General features: G+C 37.9%; 2 protein-coding genes and 2 pseudogenes across 2 annotated transcripts; 1 reads left to right on the forward strand and 3 right to left on the reverse strand.

Moving 5' to 3' along the window:
• Window positions 1-3,268: 3,268 nt before the first annotated feature.
• Window positions 3,269-6,300, reverse strand: LOC125480387 (annotated as a pseudogene).
• Window positions 6,301-8,716: 2,416 nt separating this feature from the next.
• LOC103951256 (PLASMODESMATA CALLOSE-BINDING PROTEIN 2-like) lies at window positions 8,717-10,615 on the reverse strand. Its single transcript, XM_009362586.3, has 7 exons — window positions 10,501-10,615; window positions 9,955-9,983; window positions 9,637-9,871; window positions 9,482-9,511; window positions 9,179-9,210; window positions 8,847-9,078; window positions 8,717-8,742 (listed from the first exon to the last, which is right to left on the reverse strand). Exons 1-7 carry the CDS (start codon window positions 10,559-10,561, stop codon window positions 8,717-8,719), a joined length of 645 nt encoding a protein of 214 aa, XP_009360861.1. The 5' UTR covers window positions 10,562-10,615.
• A 4,999-nt stretch (window positions 10,616-15,614) lies between these two features.
• LOC125480306 lies at window positions 15,615-16,680 on the reverse strand (annotated as a pseudogene).
• Window positions 16,681-18,145: 1,465 nt separating this feature from the next.
• On the forward strand, window positions 18,146-19,082 carry LOC103951337 (chlorophyll a-b binding protein of LHCII type 1-like). The gene has a single exon (XM_009362687.3). The coding sequence runs from the start codon at window positions 18,189-18,191 to the stop codon at window positions 19,068-19,070; it is 882 nt and encodes a 293-aa protein (XP_009360962.2). The 5' UTR covers window positions 18,146-18,188; the 3' UTR covers window positions 19,071-19,082.
• Window positions 19,083-19,263: the final 181 nt, after the last annotated feature.

The following is a 19,263-nucleotide window of genomic DNA, read 5'->3' on the forward strand; positions in this document are numbered from 1 at the left end:
AATTTTGTTAATGAATGCCAATGAAACTTTGCCCGTGAACTCTGCTAAGTTTAAAACCCCAGCTGTCGTCGGGCCTCATGCCAATGCTACCAAGGTGATGATCAGAAACATGGCTTAAGAGCAACTTCAGCGTTGCAAAGGCCTCCTAGGGCAATTCACTATTGAATCCACTAAGTGAATACTAACTGCCTTTTGCATCTCCACCCTTAAATTGAAAAGTCATGACAATAGGCTATTCAATCCATACATCCCCGCCACCCTTTCCCTTTGGCTTCTCATTTGACCGGTTCTCTCTCTCTCTCTCTCTCTCTCTCTCTCTCTCTCTCTCTCTTCTTCCTTTTTCTTTCTTTCTCTCCCTCTTTTCCAGCTCACTCTCGTCAGCTCGCTTCCTCCTTCCTCTTCAACAAATCAAGCTCAAAAATAATATTTTTGGAATCCATGGAACTCAAGGAACCCAACCATGGCCTTGCATGCAGCATCGATGCATGGTGCGAGGTCCTACCATTGAAGCCGAGAGCTTGAGCTCTCAATCTCGAACCCAGGTGATGTTTCTATCACTATCTTGTGTTCTTGAGCTTTAAATCTTGTTGTGTTGCAATTCTTGTGGTTTAATTCGAGGGCTTAATTCCCTGCATGCTTCCCATTCTTTTTCCAGATTCCGACAAAGGAAAACGGATGAATTCAAGCTGGGTCACCCTGAGGTTAGCCACACATCACACAGCCATCAGGCTCTCGGGCAATGGATTCCCACCTGGCCCGTCCAACGGGCCTCCCCTGAGGCCCATTGTTTGCATGGGCTGGAGCCAATTGCTGCAGCAATTGGGTGATTGGAATCGCCAATCCATTGGGCTAAAGAGCACGTTGGAGTTGCTCTAAGAATGGACCTCCTAGGAAGCTGATGCAACCATAGTTATGGTGGGTTGGACTTATCAGTTGAGGCTGATGGCTTGGACAGAGTAGACCTCGTGCTTCATGGTTTCCAAACTCATCAACCAAGTCACTAAAGTCTATAAGGGTCTAGTAATTCTTGTAGTCATGTCTGCTAGTTGTGTTGAACTCAATTTCGCCAAACAAAATGATTAAGTCAGAGCCATCTTGTGGGCTGGGTACCTGGGGAGGAAGGTTTCCACGCCATTGCAGATATTGACGGATTAAGCAGGTGGTAATTACCAACTTGAGAACAGTATCAGTGTCGTTTGAGTGGGCCTCCCCCAAGCCAGTCTATCTAAAATTCCAACATCTACTGTTTACCCATTTGGTTATGGGCTTCGCTACGCTTAATTCAACTACACCCTAACAGCTACAGATAAATTGATGAATATTTTGTTGAACAAGACCCAACACTGCCACAAAATTAAGTACGATGATGAAGCACACAGACCAACTCGCCCTGCAGTCCTTGTAGATGACTTGTATGGAAAGGGATCCTCTTCGAATTCCTTCCTCCTAATCCATCAAATCAGTGGATCCGTGCTATTGAAATTTGATCCAACGGCTGAAGTTATTATAACTTTTAAAGTGGGTCCTTGTTTGTAGCCGTTGAATCAAATTTCAATAGCACGTATATACTGATTTGGTGGATTAGGAGGAATGGATCCGGAGAGGATCTCTTTCCAACTTGTATCACAATTGTACATATACCAATCTCTACCATAAAGTTTGGTTAAAATCCTGCATATTTTTCCAAGTAAATCGTTATTAGCATTCTGAAAAAATCATCATACACTTGTTTAGTCGTTCCTCTTTTATTGTTCTATTATATAACTGTGTACGATGACTTTTTTAGAGTGTGTTGCATCTCCCTTCTATATAATAGTAATAATACACATCGGGTATGCAAGAATCGATCTCCACGAGATAGAATCTTGTTGCTATGATGAAAATCAATTTCTTCGAATATAACCAAAGAAAAGACTTTACCTTACAACTAAGTAAATGGTTCCCATGATTACATCCAACTGAGGATGGCTTCCATCCAAATGTAAGATCCAAGGAAACATGAACACAAAATTAAGTGAAAACAATTTTTTCCTTTCCTTTGCTTCAAAATCGTAGAGGGTGAGTCTTGGCGGAATGCAAAGTTCACTCATTTGTGACCAAAAAATCACCGAGTTCGAGTCATGAAAACAGTATCTTTGCAAAACAAAAGTACAACTACATACAATAGTCACCAACCCCAACCCCCCCTCTCCTAACCTCGGGAAGCCTTATTGATTTACGGTCACTTTGTTTCAAAATCTTGAAGTAAATAAAGTAGAATATGGATGGGCAAAAAGGCATCATAACAAACAACCAAAAAACAAAGTGAACTGCAAGAGATGAAGGGCAGGAGTCGCAACTTGACCAAAATTGATCCCAAAGAGTGGGGCCAAAAAGGCGCAAAAATTAGCAAGCAAGAAATATGGGCGTAAGTGGGAAAAAAGTCTTCAATGGTGCGCCACTATCCCCAAATCTTATTGGATTTCAGACAAATGTATAGGGATGGGAGGAGGCAATACCTCCATCCGTCCATGTCCCAACCATTTCCAGCTCCTTAAAAAGTTGATAAAAAATGTAAACTAATGAAAAAAATTTGAAAACTTTGAGTTTTAACGATAAGGACAAAATAAAATGTAAAGTGAATAGTACCAGTTTGACTTTTTAGTGTAAAAATGTGATTTTTCGTTAAAGTAAACAGTACTGCGAGCTTTTCGTTAAAACTCCTTTAATAAAAAAACATCTAAATTAACTTTAAAAAAAAATTTAAAAAAAAACAAACAAAAAACAAGACAGTGACACAGATTTGAGCAAGTCATGCTCACATAAAGCAATCAGTGATCATCTGAACCTTGTTTAAAAAAGAGAGGAGCTTTTAACTGAATCCATCACCAAATACAAACACGAATGCTCATTGGTTATGAGGGAAGACGCAAGAATTCACCTTACATGCATGACCATGACGTTCATGTTCTAACAGCGACATCACTGACACGTCTTTGTGATTCATTCGATGGGATTAAACAGAGATCGTTACGGCTTGTTTGGTGCTCGAATTGGATTGGACTGGATAACTATAAAAAAATTTGAACCACATTGAAGAAATTTTATCCTACTTGAAGGTAGACGATTAATTTTACCGACAAGATTTTCGGATTCCTTCATTAATCCCTTCTGATCACCTCGAAATGAAAAATCAATTCACCTCCGCTTTCAACATGCCTTGAATTTTTTTAATTATCTATTCAATTCAATCGCATGTCGAATATAAGCAATAATGGAACATCAAATATAACTAACAGAAGCAAATTAATTTATTAACCAAGCGAGGGTGGCGAAAATAGTGCATAGTTACATAGCAGTCGATAGCTGCAACTTGCCATACGAAATTAACTGAAAAGAAGAAAATGAGCATCCATACTACAAATCAAAGAGAAGATCGGAATACACTTCAGGAGCAGTACCAGAGAGCTCCGAAATCAGATTGAGTGACAACAGCACTGCCATTACATTTAACGGCCCAACATGCGGGATAATCGCCTTCGTTCAAAAGAGAGGGGAGTGATAAAAACAAAAGAGTAACATAAGCTCAAGTGCACATTTAGTCGTTCAAATTCTCAACTCCAAGCTTCTGCAGCTCAACCTTGAGAGACTTCAGGTACTGAACAGCTTCGTCTAGAACGGCAACAGTGTTCATTTCATTCCCACCAGGTACAATCCCTCTCAGCGCCCTCACCATCTTCTTCATTTTCTGGCGTTTCCTTTCACTATTGCAGCTGCTACTGCTACCAATGGCAGTAGATTTTTCAAGTGAAGAACACAGCCCTTCCTTCTTGGTTTCAAACCATAACTGGAGCAAGAATCAGAGAATGAGCTCCCATAATTTCCACGAGTTCGGGCTGTACTGACCTCTTCCTCATCATAATCTTCCAGCTCTTCCTCTTCCAAGCTCAGCAATGCATCAATATCATCGGAGTCCTCCTTCAGAGTAGACGATGCTTCTCTATTGTCAATATTTCCCTCGTTCAATCCCAGATTGTCTGGATGTAAGCTGCACAGAGGTTAAAGGCAGGACCAGTAATTTTGTGGGAAATTTCAGGATTGAACATAATCTGACTTCGATGATCAGTCTGGTCGAAGATAATGAAATTCTTCGGGCAGATGCTAGAGGTTTGAAATTCAACACCATGGAAAGGTTTAAAGTGATTTGTGTCATTAGGTAAAACCGCCCCACACCCAGAAGCAACTGGAATATGCATGTAATTATTACCCACTTGATTTGAAAACGGCGGAGCTGCCTTGTTGGGGTCAAATTGCTGGTCACTCTGCATCAGAAATTCTAAGTAATTAAAGCTTAACAGACGGCGTTTCAACTGAAGTGTCAAATTCTTTGACTTCTAACTAAATGAAGGTTCGCAAAGATAATACGAGAACTGTTTACAAATCAAGTTATTTCCATTCTGGTCACGAGAGCCACCTATTCCCAACCACAAGCAACCACAACAACTACAACTGCCTTCTTATGTATAAATACCGCAAGAGTGCCAGTTTATCCCAAATCCCCGAGTCCAGAGGGCTTTTGATATAATACTACGTAACAGGTTTAAGCAACTGACGGAAATATTCAGCCTGTGAGAGCAAAGAAAGAGGATATCAACAGATTAGTTTTAATATCTTCATAGTGGTACAATCAAACAAGCATATCAAGAACAATCATTTGAATGCATAACAATACGTAAGTCCTAGTAAAGACAGCACACATGTTTTCCATTGAATGTAATAACTACTTAATTGCTGCTAGAGCGAATAACAGTTAAATAAACTATTATACCGCCCGCAGCTCACCCAAATTTGTAAAGTAAGCCAATAATTATGGAATTCCAAATGAAATCGAAATGACAATCTTATTTCATGCTTAATGTAAGTGAATTCAGCTGAAATGACAATCAATCGAAACCGAAAGAAGATGAACAACCACATAATGTTACGGTAGGGAAATAAGAATATCAGATGTACCTGACAAACTTGCATCTGGTGAGAGTAGGCAATTACCCCAACACTCATTAAAATCTTCCCAACTTCCTTTATAGCTCGATATTTCTTTACGTTTACCCCAATGTTCATTCTCACTCTTCCAACCAGCCCTAAAAATCACCAAATAAAAGGATCCTTCGAAAACAGAGTTTCACCTGCAGCAGTCGATCCACAAAGCCGCATTGTTAGAATGAGACTGAAAGAGCAATTAGAAACCGAACTACAATGCCACATTTGATAAGAATTACAGACACATCAACTTGTCACCAATAACTTAAAGCACAAAGGAATCAACGAACTGACGTTTTTGTTCTACAACAACCAAATAATTAAAATAAACACATAAGAAAATCAATCGGTTTCCTTTAAAAATCAGATACAGAGGAGGTAAATGCGTAATCAAGTTCCGATTTTTACACAAAATTACTTAATCCTGTCAGCCGAATCAACAAGGCAAAACTAAACTTGAACAAAGAAAATGAAGCGCAATAAACTGCAATACAGAATGTGTGTAATCTCACCAAAGTGAAGCAATTTACAGTATGACACGGAAGAACACCACCAAGCGAACGCAGTTCCTGTTGTAATTCACAAAAGAAGACGTCCACGGCATCTTGATTTTATTTCTTCAATGCCAAATTAATAGTAAATCCTCTCAATCTTCCACTGGGAAAAACTAAATGGAAACAAAACCTCAAAGTTAATCAAATATTATCCAACATTTATGCCTTCACACAAGTCACTTAACACAATAAACACACAAATAAAGAAAAGTTTGCCTACTCAGATAATTTTTTTTATTAATTTGAGCAGTTTCCTAGCAACATAAACAGAAGCTAATTACACAGAATCACTCAGAATAATAAAAATTTACTTAAACAATTAATCCTAATTCAAAACCCTAGATTATGGATCCAAAACAAACAAAATCATTCATTTATATTATATAATCCAATGAAACAACAGAACTACCTCAAAAGCCCACAAATCAACCTTCAAATCCCTCAAAAACCACAACCCACAAAAAATTACAGCAGAAAAAATGTAAAGGTCAAAACTTTCAGAGGAAAACCTAGGTTTAAAGAAGAAGATAGCAGATTTGAACCAGATTATCGATTGCAGAGGATCAGATTTCGGATTTGGGAAATGAGTACTTTTCTCTGAGCAAAAATTTCCCTGGATACGCGCTGCTGAACAAGATCTACCACTACTGGTTCTATAGAGAGAGAGAGAGAGAGTGTGTGTGTGTGTGTGAGAGGAGAGAGAGAGATGGGAGGGCGTGTTCGGGGAGTGGTGGGTATTTAATTTTGTGGTTTTCGTTGGGATGTGTGAAGGGACCGAGACAGAGAGGAGTCAAACACGGAGCGTGTGAGCCGTCGGATTGGGGGCCTTGGAAATGCTTTCCGTCTATTGCGGATGCAATGATGCCCGTCGGATGGAGCACGCGTGCAGGGGCAATGTGGGCCCCTTCGCGAGGCCAGGTTCGACGAATGCGTATCGTGGTAAAATGACTCTGTAGTCTTCGCCGGCAGCATTTTTGCTTCATATATTGTATGCTTATCACTTTATTTATCATAATTAGATGAATTTTAATTTAGAGATTCATACAGTGGATAATCATAAATCTCAAAATTCAAACTCATTATAAATAAGATAATAAATATACATCGCACTGAATGATTGTGAGCAAAAATGCACTCACTCTTTGCCCGTGTGAATGCTCCATTTGCCTTTATTTATTACCCCCTATTCTCTTAAATTATGCTTTCCATAATTTTGCTTTTGCTTTAATTAGCTCAAAAAAAATTAAACAAAAGTAATATTGAGAAATTAAACGATAAACTAACAATTTTTTATTTATAATTTTTATGTAAATAATATTATAAACTATTAAGATTAAATTTATCCATGACGAGATTTCATATTTTGAAAATGTGTTAGGATAGTTTCATTATCAATACAAGAAAAAATGTTTGTTTCAATATAAACTACTAAACTATCATTTAACTATTCCAAATTGGAGTAGAACTATCCAAAATTGGAGTGGAACTATTCGGAATAAGATTTTCCGAACCAATAGATGATTTTTGCTTGTACTATTGTTCCATACTTTCTAATTTCTACACATCAATTAACGAAAACAAAAATCATGTTCCTGAAACTAAAATAATATAATAAACTAACCAACATGCCGTGAAATCAATATCAGAAAACTTATAAATTGCATCCCAATAATCATACTATAATATATTATGAATCTAAAATATTCAACAAATACACATCAACTTTTATGTTTAACATCCTTTATTATTAATTTAAATCAATACTAGAAAATTTACTTTAAATTGGGAATCAATGGAAAAAGAGAATTGGGTTGGGGAATTTTCAATTAGGGGTCTGTAAAAAAAATTGGGATTCGTTGGGATTTATATATGACTTATTAATAATTTAATTTGCATTAAATTTTATTGTTGTTCATAAATTTAACTCCTATCAGTGTCTCTGTGTTTTCTTTTTCGTTTTTGTGTTGCATGTGATATTTTTGACGAATTTATTCATACGTGAATACGACCCCTCAAGCTCAAGATGCATGAATGACCAGAGAAGATGGCGATGTGTGTGTCAAATTGTAAATTCGTGGCAATATAATTGGCTGCCAAGTGGCAATAAACCTCTAGTTCTAAACCACATACCAAACTTTGATGAATTGACAGAAGTGGAATAAAAAGCCCTTTACTATTATATGTCACGCTTTATCCACGAAAATGATGGTCGGATCGGATGGATGATATTAATAAGTGGTTTTACAACTAAAAACAAAATTCAAGGTACTTATGAGTTTGTGTTTTGTTAAATCTCAAGTAGATAGGTTATGAGCTCACTCTAACAACATCGATATTATTCTCGTTTGGTCACCTTGTTCAATTCATCAAGTATGGGGTTTTAATACAAAAGGTCTCGGTAATAGTTAGAGTAGAGTAATTCTATATAAATGGCTTGTTCTCAAGCCTTATGGTTAATGTAGGACAAATGAATTCTAACATGTTTCGTATAAAGTGATGCTAGAGAGATTATTTGCTTGAATAACATCAGAAATGGGTCCAAAAAGAAAACTAAACGCAGAACTTCAAGTGCATGAGTGAATTAATACTTTCAAACATATATGGTTGAGGTACAAGCCGCTTGATCTCAATACTAGACTTTAAAATTAATACAAGTATTTTCTTCATTTAATTAAGTATTTTGATTTTATCTTACTTTTTCTTTATAAACTATAGCGTTAATGAGTTGAATTATTAGATGTATTTTGATCGAATCCACGCCACCGCCAATACAGTAAAATGCAATATGCTTGATTTTGTGTTATTTCCCTTTTCTTTTTTTTCGATGTTTATCACTAAGTTAAGTCCAACCTAATCTTGTTACATAAATATCAAGCTAAGTCAAGCAACTCATCCCAAATACAAGCCAGGTTGAGACACAGTGACAAACTCATCATACTTATACTGAATAGCATATATTCTAGCAAAGTTTAACTAATCAATGTCTGCCTCTGGATTTCAACACTTCAACTAAGCTCAAGCTTCGGAGATTAACAGTCGAATCAAATTATAGCTAAGGTACAGTCCACAGTCCCCACAATTGGAGCAAATTTATTAGATTACAAAAGAAGCAAACACGATAACAGAAAAACGCTTTGATAATCTCAGACATAGACGCAATCACCCAAACCTGCAGTAAATAACAAGCACGTTTTGTTAGAATCATAGCAATGAGGTAAAGGAAAAATAAAATTACTAGATATGCAGTGTGTTATGCTAAACAAATTAGCTTACTTGGATTCGTCACGACGACTTGGCCAGCACCGTTGAAGTCGCAATTGTATTGTGCGTCGGCCTTATAGTAAAGATTCATGGCAAATGAGGCATGGCTTATCAGTGTATTTGGCAAAAAACATGAACCATGTTCTTGTATCTTGCTGCAATCTTTCAATACTCCACAAGCGAAGTCAATGATTTCCTGCAACTCAGAATCTGGGATTCCTGGCTTAGCCACACACCAAGTATCCTGCAAACCCAAAAAAACATATTAACTGTTTGAATGATTTAAGATTTTGGTTTAAATGAGTTATGTTTTTGTGAGGGAGAAATTAGGTTTGATTAATTACCTTTTTCTGTGGCAGTGGAGGTCCTGATCCTCCTGCCAAATAACAAGGGATAAGAAAGCACAAATATAAAGTGATACAAATATTATTTACAACGTACAGAAATACTTGGCTCTTCCCGTGGACGAAGCCATTCTTACTTACATGCCAATCAAAGATGATATCTGTGTCAAAAAAAAAAATTCTTTTCGTGTTTTTATCAAATTTTATATTGCGATGGATCAAATTGTGAATTGCAAGTAGAAGAATGATTTATCCTAAGGAGCCGAGAAGTGTCAAAATGTATAACTTGTTATAAACACATACCGCTCACAAATATGCAGCTGGCACAATAACCTGCAACAATATGGTATAGCCCTAAAATGTTTAATTAATTTGTTGGAAATAAACTCTTAAAATTTGAAACAAATTAATTGTTTGTATTTGTTTAAGTTAAATTATATGAAATTGAAATGGCCTACTTGGATCAGTCAAGGAAATGAGACCAGTGTTGGTAAAATAGCAATTCCATTGCTTTCTTCCCATCTTTTGGTAGTAAGCATTCATGGCGTATGAGGCATGTTGCACTGATGTATCCGGATAAAAGCAAGAGCCTCCTTTCACTGTTGGGCTGCAGTCTACATAACTGCATGCATAATCCACTGCTGAATGTAGGGCTTCTTCTTGTGCTGCAGGATTTGCTACACACCAAGCATTCTACAAAACAATTAAATTCTAATTAAATTAATCTGAGTATTTGTTGATTGTTATGAAAATATGGTTTCAGCTGGCTTAATTACCTGTGCATTCACCACCATTGAAATCTCTCCTGCAAAAATAATTGAAGTTACGGATTATAATTAAGCTATTTTGCTGAGAAAGGATTATAATTATTAGTTTGGCCAAAACACTTTTTTAGTCCCTTCACAAAGTCACACTTTCGTTAAATTTACCATTACATTCAATTGGTATCCGATGGCATCCGATAATTCCGTTAATTCCTTGTAGGAAATCGTCATGCACTTGGCAGATCAGAGGTAAATTGACGGATTTCATACAAGAAATCAACAGAAGTAGATGGATGTGCTCAAATTCGAAAAAATTTAAAGCTACAGGGTCCAAATTCGTTGCATTTGAAAACCATCTAAGAACATGTAACCTTATGAAAACTATAGGAACTAATTAGGCAAGGGCCGAGACGAAATGATCAAAAACCAATTTCAGATTTTGAGAGAGCAGAAAAAGAGGAAATTTACAAATGTAAAATGCTGCGTAGAGTTAAGAAAATAAAAAGGATCAAAACTAGTTTTGCAGATTAAGATGGAATTGAAGAATCTTGATCATACCTGAGAAGACGAACAGAAGAAGGATAGAAATAATAGGAGACGGTAGAGCTAACTCAGCCATTTTTTCTGTACTATGTGAACTAGTACTCTAACTCTGTGATATGGAATTCATGAAAAGGAAAGGTATATGGGGTATTTGTAGCAGTTACACATATGCTCCATTTAGTCCAGATTGCATGAAGGTTGGCATGACAGTTTGAGGCCACCTGTTGCACATTTCTTTGTTCTTTTCTTGGTCAAACAGCTTTTTTATCGGTTACTAGATATTACAATAACGAAGGGTCCATTTTTTTCATGATGTTGTGCCCTTTTTTCTTTAATACTAGTGCAGTCTTAGATAGTGCTGAGGATTATGTTAATATGTCAAATTAATTACTTGTTCAAGGCTTCAAGCTATCTCATTTATGAAGAGAATCTGAATTGGGAAAGCATTCCTTTTTAAGACAGCTAATTATAAGAGATAAGGTTCTGGAATTGTGGCATGCATACACTGCAACCAGTAGCAAGTGTGGACGCACATTTCTGTCTTCTCCTTCTTAGGACGAAAATGTACCTACAAAACAATTAACATCTTAGATCAAGGCCAAGAGCCTCACGCGTCCACGATGAATTTGAGGGGGGGGGGCTTTAGCCGAAGAACCTCCAATGCCAAAGTTAGAATTTGAGAGAGAAAGTGTTTAGATAAATTTGAAGAGTTTTAGAAGAAAATTGGACTTTAGAGAAATGAGGTGATATTTATAGGGTGTGGTCGGCCCCCTTTGAAGAGATGGGAACCGGCCACATATGGTGGTTTTTGGGTGTAATTGCAAGATATTATGTCAAAATAATATTTATTTTGCAATCAATTAGGAAATTAATTAATTAATTTAGGTAATTAATCCTATTTTGAATGAATAATTGAAGGTTACCTTGTGGGGAGGATTTGATGACGATGGATGAAATAGGTTTTGAATGAATACCTATTTTGATCACTTTTGACCTTGATTGTGCCATGATTATTCGCTGCTTATGCGTAGAAGTTCCGGTGTGACTCAAGAGTAATATTATCCCTTTCATTTAAAAGTACACATGTCGCCTCCATAATTTTCCTGATTATTTTTTACTCCACAGTAAGAACAGGAGGTTATGCCTCTAGTGATCATAGGGAAACAATGGGGCATGTATATACTAAGCAGCTTGACATAGTATTATTATAAGTCTCCTGATGTTTATGCTAGATGAGACATGCATGACTATCATACAATGTTTTAAAAGGCTCGCCTCAGGGGGCGCCTAGGCGCTCCGTGAGGCTGGGGGCTTGAGGGTTGCCATCTCTGTTTTGAGGGAGTGGGCGGAAGGTGCCAGAAGGTGTCGCTGGAGTAGCCCAGGCGTGTCTCAGGGGATTTTTTTTTTTTTTTTTTTTTCTCCCAAACCCAAATTTGGGTAGGGTTTTAACTGCCTCATACCTCTGCCTTGCACTATCTCTGCCTTCTTTTCTGATTTTTATTTATTTTTTATATAATGAATATGTGTGCTGTTTATGTGCATTGTTATATATGTGCTCATTGTGCATTTCATCATCTATTATATATATATATATATATATATATGTATTATAATATTTGTATATATATGTTTGTATATGTATTTATAATATATGTGTGTGCTCAGAGTGATTATTGATTAATAATCTTCTTCTTTTTTTAATATAATATATGTGTACACTTAGTGTATATATTAAAAAATTTACGTGAGGCTTCGCCTCATGTCTAGACTGGGCTATCCCTCGAACGCCTCACCTACGCCTCACGCTTTTAATACATTGCTATCATAGAACCTGAAAAATATGAAGAAGCAGCTATGAATGATGATGGAAGTTGAAATGTCTATGATTGAGAATTATCAGTCTTGGAGTTAGTAGATAGGCCTTTTGACAAACTCTATAGTTGGTGTCAAATGGGTTTTAATCTGGATGGTACAATTCAGAAGCATACGGACACACTGGTAGTTAAAGGCTACTATTATATCAACTTGATGTAAAGTCTTTTTTAATGGAGTTCTACTAGAGGAAGTCAATGTAGGCCATCCTGGGGGTTTTGTGATTACAGGGTCAGAGAATAGGTTTATAAACTGAATAAGGCTCTTAATTGTCTGAAGCAAGCACCAAGGACTTGGTATGAAGAAATCAATTCTTATTTGCTCAATTGTGGTTTTCATAGAAGTCTAAGTGAAGCAATACTCTATATCATATTCAAAGATGCAGAATCACTCACTGTGTCAATTTATGTAGATGACATTGTGTATACAGGAAGCAGCAATGAACGAATTGCTGAATTCAAAGAAGAACGATGAGAAAGTTTGAGACTGATCTTAGCTTGTTATATTATTTTTTTCGCATGAGAATTGTGCAATCTGAGCATGTCATCTTCATAAATAAAAAGAAATATGCTCTAGCCTTATTAGAGAAGTTTGGATTAAAAGATTGCAAGCATATAAGTATACCTCTGGTTGTCAATGATGAATCGATAAAGTTGCCTCCTCCTAGTCGTAAGATCACAAAATGAATATTCCAATTTAGAGTTCTTAATGGTATACTCTGATTCTGAGGCGGAATTCATTCATGAAAATGAAGGTTAACATTTCAATTTTTGTATACATCTTTGTCTAATGATAATTGTCAACTCTCTGGCTGCTGGAAGGTGTTGTTGAATATGAAGCTTGCATCACCGGAACTTGTACTTTATGATTCATATCAGTTTAAGTTGGGGATTGTTTGGGAAATGGATTTTCTTAAACATAGGATATTTAGGCTAAATATCCAAAATGGTCCTGAAATTTGCATAATCAATAGAAATGGTCTCTAGGATTCAAAATCAAAAGAAATGGTCCCTGAGATTGTCCACCATCCATGATTTTAGTCTTTCCGTTAAAAACTCTTTGGGCAATTTTAAAAGCTTTGTAACTGAATCGATGCTTAATCAAATTCGACCCATAATATATCAAAATGAAGATAAGAAAGTGTAGAACAATATTGTACCTATTTGGAAGCCCATGCCGGAGATGGCCGTAAAATAGCCGGAAATGTGACTGGTTCGCAGGAAAACTGGAAACCTCGTCGAAAACTAGGTAAACTTTAAACCTTCATAACTTCTTCAATACTCAACGAAATCAAGTGATTCAAGAACGAAAATCATACTTCTAGATGAGACGAAGATAATGGTACCTTTCTCGATGGCTAACTCACCTTGGTTTGGCCGAAAATTGCTTGAAAGTGGCTAATTGGGCTTCCAAATAGGTATAATCTTGTTCTATACTTTCCTATCCTCATTTTGATATATTATGAGTCGAATTTGGTTAAGAATCGATTGACTTACGAAGTTTTAAAAATTGCCTAAAGAGTTTTTAACGGAAGGACCAAAATCATGGATGGTGGACAATCTTAGGGACCATTTCTATTGATTTTGAATCTCAGTGACCATTTCTATTGATTATGCAAATCTTAGGGACCATTTTGGATATTTAACCAGATATTTATCAACTATGTTAGCAGCACAAATTACCGACGTCACGACGGTTGCTCTCAAATCCCATATCACCAATGATCCACAAAACATCTTGACAACCAACTGGTCCGCCACTACCTCCGTTTGCAGTTGGGTTGGCGTTCCTTGCAACCTACGCCACCATAGAGTCATGACCTTGAACCTCTCTTTCATGAGTCTCACTGGAACCATTCCACCAAATCTAGGAAACCTTTCATTTCTTGTTAGGTGGAGCCTCAGAAATAACAGTTTCCACGGTACCTTGCCTCATGAATTGACCCGTTTACGCCGACTGAAGTTGATTATCTTTACAAACAATAACTTTACGGGAAATATTCCACCATGGTTTGGGTCCTTATCCAAACTTCAAGCCTTCAGTTTAGATGGCAACCAGTTTTCAGGTTCTACACCCACTGCTATCTGTAACTTATCTGCACTGCAACTAATTATAATGGATTTGAGGGAAAATCAGCTGTCAGGTAATACCTAGCTAGCTTAACAACCATCAAGAGTTAATTTAGGAAAAATTAGGATCTAGTCTCCCTAGTCACAAATGTTTATAGACTCAAATCTTATTGGTTTTCAGTTTTTATTTTTATTTTTTATCAAGGTCTCTTGACTAGTTGACTTTGTACACCTCAGCATTTTACTAATAACATAGTTCCATGTCATCTTTTTTTATTTTTTTACAACAAATTTTAATTTATAATTTCTCCCACATTATCATGTTCAAAAGGTTGAGTAACATTTGTAGCTGAAAATCCCCAAATTCTCTCACTCAAATTTATGTTTATATTCAAACTCAACATCATTATACGGAATATTTATCCTCAAATTTAAATTTCGCCAAATTTTTTTCAAACTTATTTTTTCTCCATGACCATCAAATGACCATTATATTGCTATGAACGCAATTTTAATATTATTGGGTACAGTCTCTTTTCTTGTTCCTTAATCCATGTACCCAACTTTTATTCTATACTACCATTGTAACCTTTTCTTCTAAATTGTTTTATACCCATTTATAACTTTTTCCTATAAGATTTATATAGTATGTACCCTTATGTAATTTTGTCTTATGGTTTGCTTCCATTTTTCTATCCTTTAATCATTTTTTAACACTAAGAATTTATATGGGTACAATGTTTTTTTTTTTTTTTTTTTGTCACATATGGGTTTTAATATTTGAAATTGTATATGGGTACATTCTTATGAATTACTATAATTGTACATTGGTACATTCTTATGGGAACATGCATTTATCTTTTATCATGACATTTTTTTTCTTATTAATTTACAACTACTATAAAAAAATAAACACGCAATCGCAATCCACTAGGACAATGTTCTCTGCTTCGAATCACTTAACCCTGTAATTTTTTTATTTTTTTAAATAATATTTTAAACAATATTAATTTACATACAAATTTACTTAACTTATATTTGCTACTGTAAGGTTAAGCTCACCACATTCCTTTAATGTAGGTAATATCATTCGTTTAAAAAAAAAAATAAAAAATAAAAAACTCTTATTTGCTCTCTTCTCGTAATTCAGAACAGATTAAAGATTGTCCGAAAAAATATTGACATATATTGAAAAAAATAGAAATTTACTCCATTCAGATTCAGCCTTACATACATAGATAATTCACATTTTTCTGCTCTAGGGTTCACCCACCAATCTACAACATCAACAAATTTTCCACGCTGAAATCCACACTCAACAAAAGGGACTCACAACAAGTCTTCAATTCTTCTCATACTCTCACTCACTTTCCGGGAACAAAGTTTGTGGCATAGTTCCAGGCATTGTTGGCGACTGGGTCCGCAAGGTGGTCGGCAAGGTTCTCCAATGGTCCCTTACCGGTGACAATGGCCTGGACAAAGAATCCAAACATGGAGAACATGGCCAACCTTCCATTCTTGAGCTCCTTCACCTTGAGCTCAGCAAAGGCTTCTGGGTCGTCGGCAAGGCCCAATGGGTCGAAGCTTCCGCCGGGGTAAAGTGGGTCGGTCACCTCTCCGAGGGGACCACCGGCAATTCTGTATCCCTCAACTGCGCCCATCAACACCACTTGGGTAGCCCAGATGGCCAAGATGCTCTGTGCATGGACCAAGCTAGGGTTTCCTAAGTAGTCGAGACCGCCCTCGCTGAAGATCTGGGCTCCGGCCTTGAACCACACAGCTTCGCCGAACTTGACACCGTTGCGGGACAAGAGCTCTGGGAAAACGCATCCAAGAGCTCCAAGCATGGCCCATCTGGAGTGGATCACTTCGAGCTCACGGTTCTTGGCGAAGGTCTCTGGGTCAGCTGAGAGTCCGGCGGTGTCCCAGCCGTAGTCACCGGGGAACTCACCAGTGAGGTAGCTTGGGGGCTCGCCGGAGAATGGGCCCAAGTACTTGACTCTGTCAGGGCCGTACCATGGGCTGCCAGAGGAGACTTTTTTGGTAGCAGTTTTCCTCATGGACACTCTTCCGTTTCCGAAAAGCTCGGTGGCTCCCGGGGAAAGTTGCACGGCTTTGCCGGCGAAGGTTGGGGAAGAGAGAGCCATGGAAGCAGCCATTGCAAAACAAATGTGATACTAGTAGAATGATAAACCAGTTAAAGGAAGAGAGGATGATGGGTGGTTGTGATTGGCTTCATGGCTTAAATAGGACAGTGCCCTTATCCTAGAAAATCAATAACTTTACTCTCATTGGTATTGGCATTCTGAAGTTCGATTTTTCTTGTCTAGTTGGCACCCTCTACCACCAGTAGTACCAACAGTCGCTAGATTATACAGTTTGTACTGGTGTTTGAAAAATCTCAAGACAATAATGCATGGGTACCACTAGTTTAGTCCAATCGGACAGTGCCACTTGTCCAATTGGATAGGCTTTCTTTGCTCGGAGATAGTAGAGGATTTCCTCTGTAGGACCAAACCCTAATTCTACCATGCAACTGTACACCTCCGTATTTCCAAATTCTGGACCTCTCAGAACATTGCTGCATTGCTAGCCATGCAGAATGAATGAAGTCACTTATAATTCTAAACAAATTGTATGTTTCTTATTTACAACGCAATAGTTGTCTAGACTTGAGAGATTTTTTAACAAACTCATCAATGCAACAGTTGTCTAGACTTGAGAGATTTTTTTTAAGAGTGTACTTGAAGATTACTATGGACCCTACAAAATCGTACAAAACTTTCACAACAAAATGATATTCTAAACTATTAATTTACGAGAATGAGAATGCTAACTTAGTATAAAAAGGCCGATAAGACACACTGTCTTGGCCAACTGACTTAACTCACAAAGTAAGTTTTTACTTTGAAATCATGATTCCTGTTTAACAAAAGGCAACATAAAAAATAGTAAATGCTATTTAGCAATGAATGTAATTTGGATGTTGACAAACTCAATCCATATATGCAGAAGCATCCTATTCTTCAACATTTGTGACTATAATCACATAATGCATGTATTAACTTCGTGCAAACTAACATGTATGCTTCTGATCTTAGTTTTAGGGAGAGATATTTTTTGGGTCGGATAAGATTGAAGAGGTCAAACCAAATTTCTTGCATCCAAATTATAATCCGGTTCACGTGAAAGTAAGTTTGAGATGTGGACCAAGATTATCCGATATTTTCACAAAGATTTTTTCTTCTCCTTCTGCAGAGATATTTTCCTCACACGCCCTCTGCCTACCACTCGATTGTTGTTTTAACTTTTTTCTGAAGGGTGAAAATTTTACTTCCTAATTACCATATCAATAACCCTAACATTCGACCGTTGAGAAGGCACTGTCACGACTCCTGTAGGTTGTAATACTCCAACCGATAGAATGCACCCAACGTACCCAGCTTGTAGATTTTTTCAAGATTGTTTTAGAGAGAGAGAGAGCTCTTCCAATATTCTGGTGGCTGAGAGTAATCATGGTGAGCCCAGATTGGTTATAGGTCAGGGAAATGAATCTGAGGACGTGGTGGATTAGAGAGACTGACACGTAGGCAAACAAAAACAGAAGAAAAATCTTGGCAGTCCAATGAGATTAAAGCTTTAGATAACATAAGATAAGTGGCCTTGATATCATGCCACTATAAGTACGTACCAAATCGGCCACCATCAATCACTACTCTCATACTTGAACTGTCAATCAAACCTCAATCCTTTCTTTCAACCATGGCTGCTTCCACAATGGCTCTGTCTTCTCCAACCTTCGCCGGCAAAGCCGTACAACTTTCCCCGGGAGCCACCGAGCTTTTCGGAAATGGAAGAGTCTCCATGAGGAAAACTGCTACCAAACAAGTCTCCTCTGGCAGCCCATGGTACGGCCCTGATAGAGTCAAGTACTTGGGGCCATTCTCCGGCGAGCCCCCAAGCTACCTTACCGGCGAGTTCCCCGGTGACTACGGCTGGGACACCGCCGGACTCTCAGCTGACCCAGAGACCTTCGCCAAGAACCGTGAGCTCGAAGTGATCCACTCCAGATGGGCCATGCTCGGAGCTCTTGGATGCGTTTTCCCAGAGCTCTTGTCCCGCAACGGTGTCAAGTTCGGCGAAGCCGTGTGGTTCAAGGCCGGAGCCCAGATCTTCAGCGAGGGCGGTCTCGACTACTTGGGAAACCCTAGCTTGGTCCATGCACAGAGCATTTTGGCCATCTGGGCTACCCAAGTGGTATTGATGGGCGCAGTTGAGGGATACAGAATTGCCGGCGGACCCCTCGGAGAGGTGACCGACCCTCTTTACCCCGGAGGAAGCTTCGACCCGTTGGGCCTTGCCGATGACCCAGAAGCCTTTGCTGAGCTCAAGGTGAAGGAGCTCAAGAATGGAAGGTTGGCCATGTTCTCCATGTTTGGATTCTTTGTCCAGGCCATCGTCACCGGAAAGGGACCATTGGAGAACCTTGCCGACCACCTTGCCGACCCGGTCGCCAACAATGCTTGGAACTATGCCACAAACTTTGTTCCTGGAAGTGAGAGCTCGGAATTGTTTTGTGCTATTGTTTGTAGTGTTGTCGATGATGTAAATTTGGTACCAAGTGATGGACAACAATTAATTTGAACTATTTCGATCTTTTCGTTTTTGAACAATATCTTAATTGGTCGAAATTCGTACCAGAAAACTTTGAAATATTGCCTGCCAGGGTAAAGCAAAACTGAACTCAGAAATGCAAGGGGAAGATATGAACTATGAGATTACATTGTTCAGATTCACCTAAAACCTTTCCTTCAAAAGACCTCGGTGCAATTTAAGC

The sequence above is a fragment of a genome, unplaced genomic scaffold, assembly GCF_019419815.1.
Source record: "Pyrus x bretschneideri cultivar Hongxiangsu unplaced genomic scaffold, Pyrus_bretschneideri_v1 Contig33, whole genome shotgun sequence".
Classification (NCBI taxonomy): domain Eukaryota; kingdom Viridiplantae; phylum Streptophyta; class Magnoliopsida; order Rosales; family Rosaceae; genus Pyrus; species Pyrus x bretschneideri.

Excerpts from the sequence above, each read along its gene's own strand:
- LOC103951256 (XM_009362586.3), bottom strand. The coding sequence starts at position 10,561 with ATGGCTGAGTTAGCTCTACCGTCTCCTATTATTTCTATCCTTCTTCTG. Across the intron at positions 9,872-9,954 it reads CAATGGTGGTGAATGCACAG|AATGCTTGGTGTGTAGCAAA; the intron begins GTAATTAAGCCA and ends ATTGTTTTGTAG. Across the intron at positions 9,211-9,481 it reads CAGCTGCATATTTGTGAGCG|GAGGATCAGGACCTCCACTG; the intron begins GTATGTGTTTAT and ends GTTATTTGGCAG.
- LOC103951337 (XM_009362687.3), top strand. The coding sequence starts at position 18,189 with ATGGCTGCTTCCACAATGGCTCTGTCTTCTCCAACCTTCGCCGGCAAA.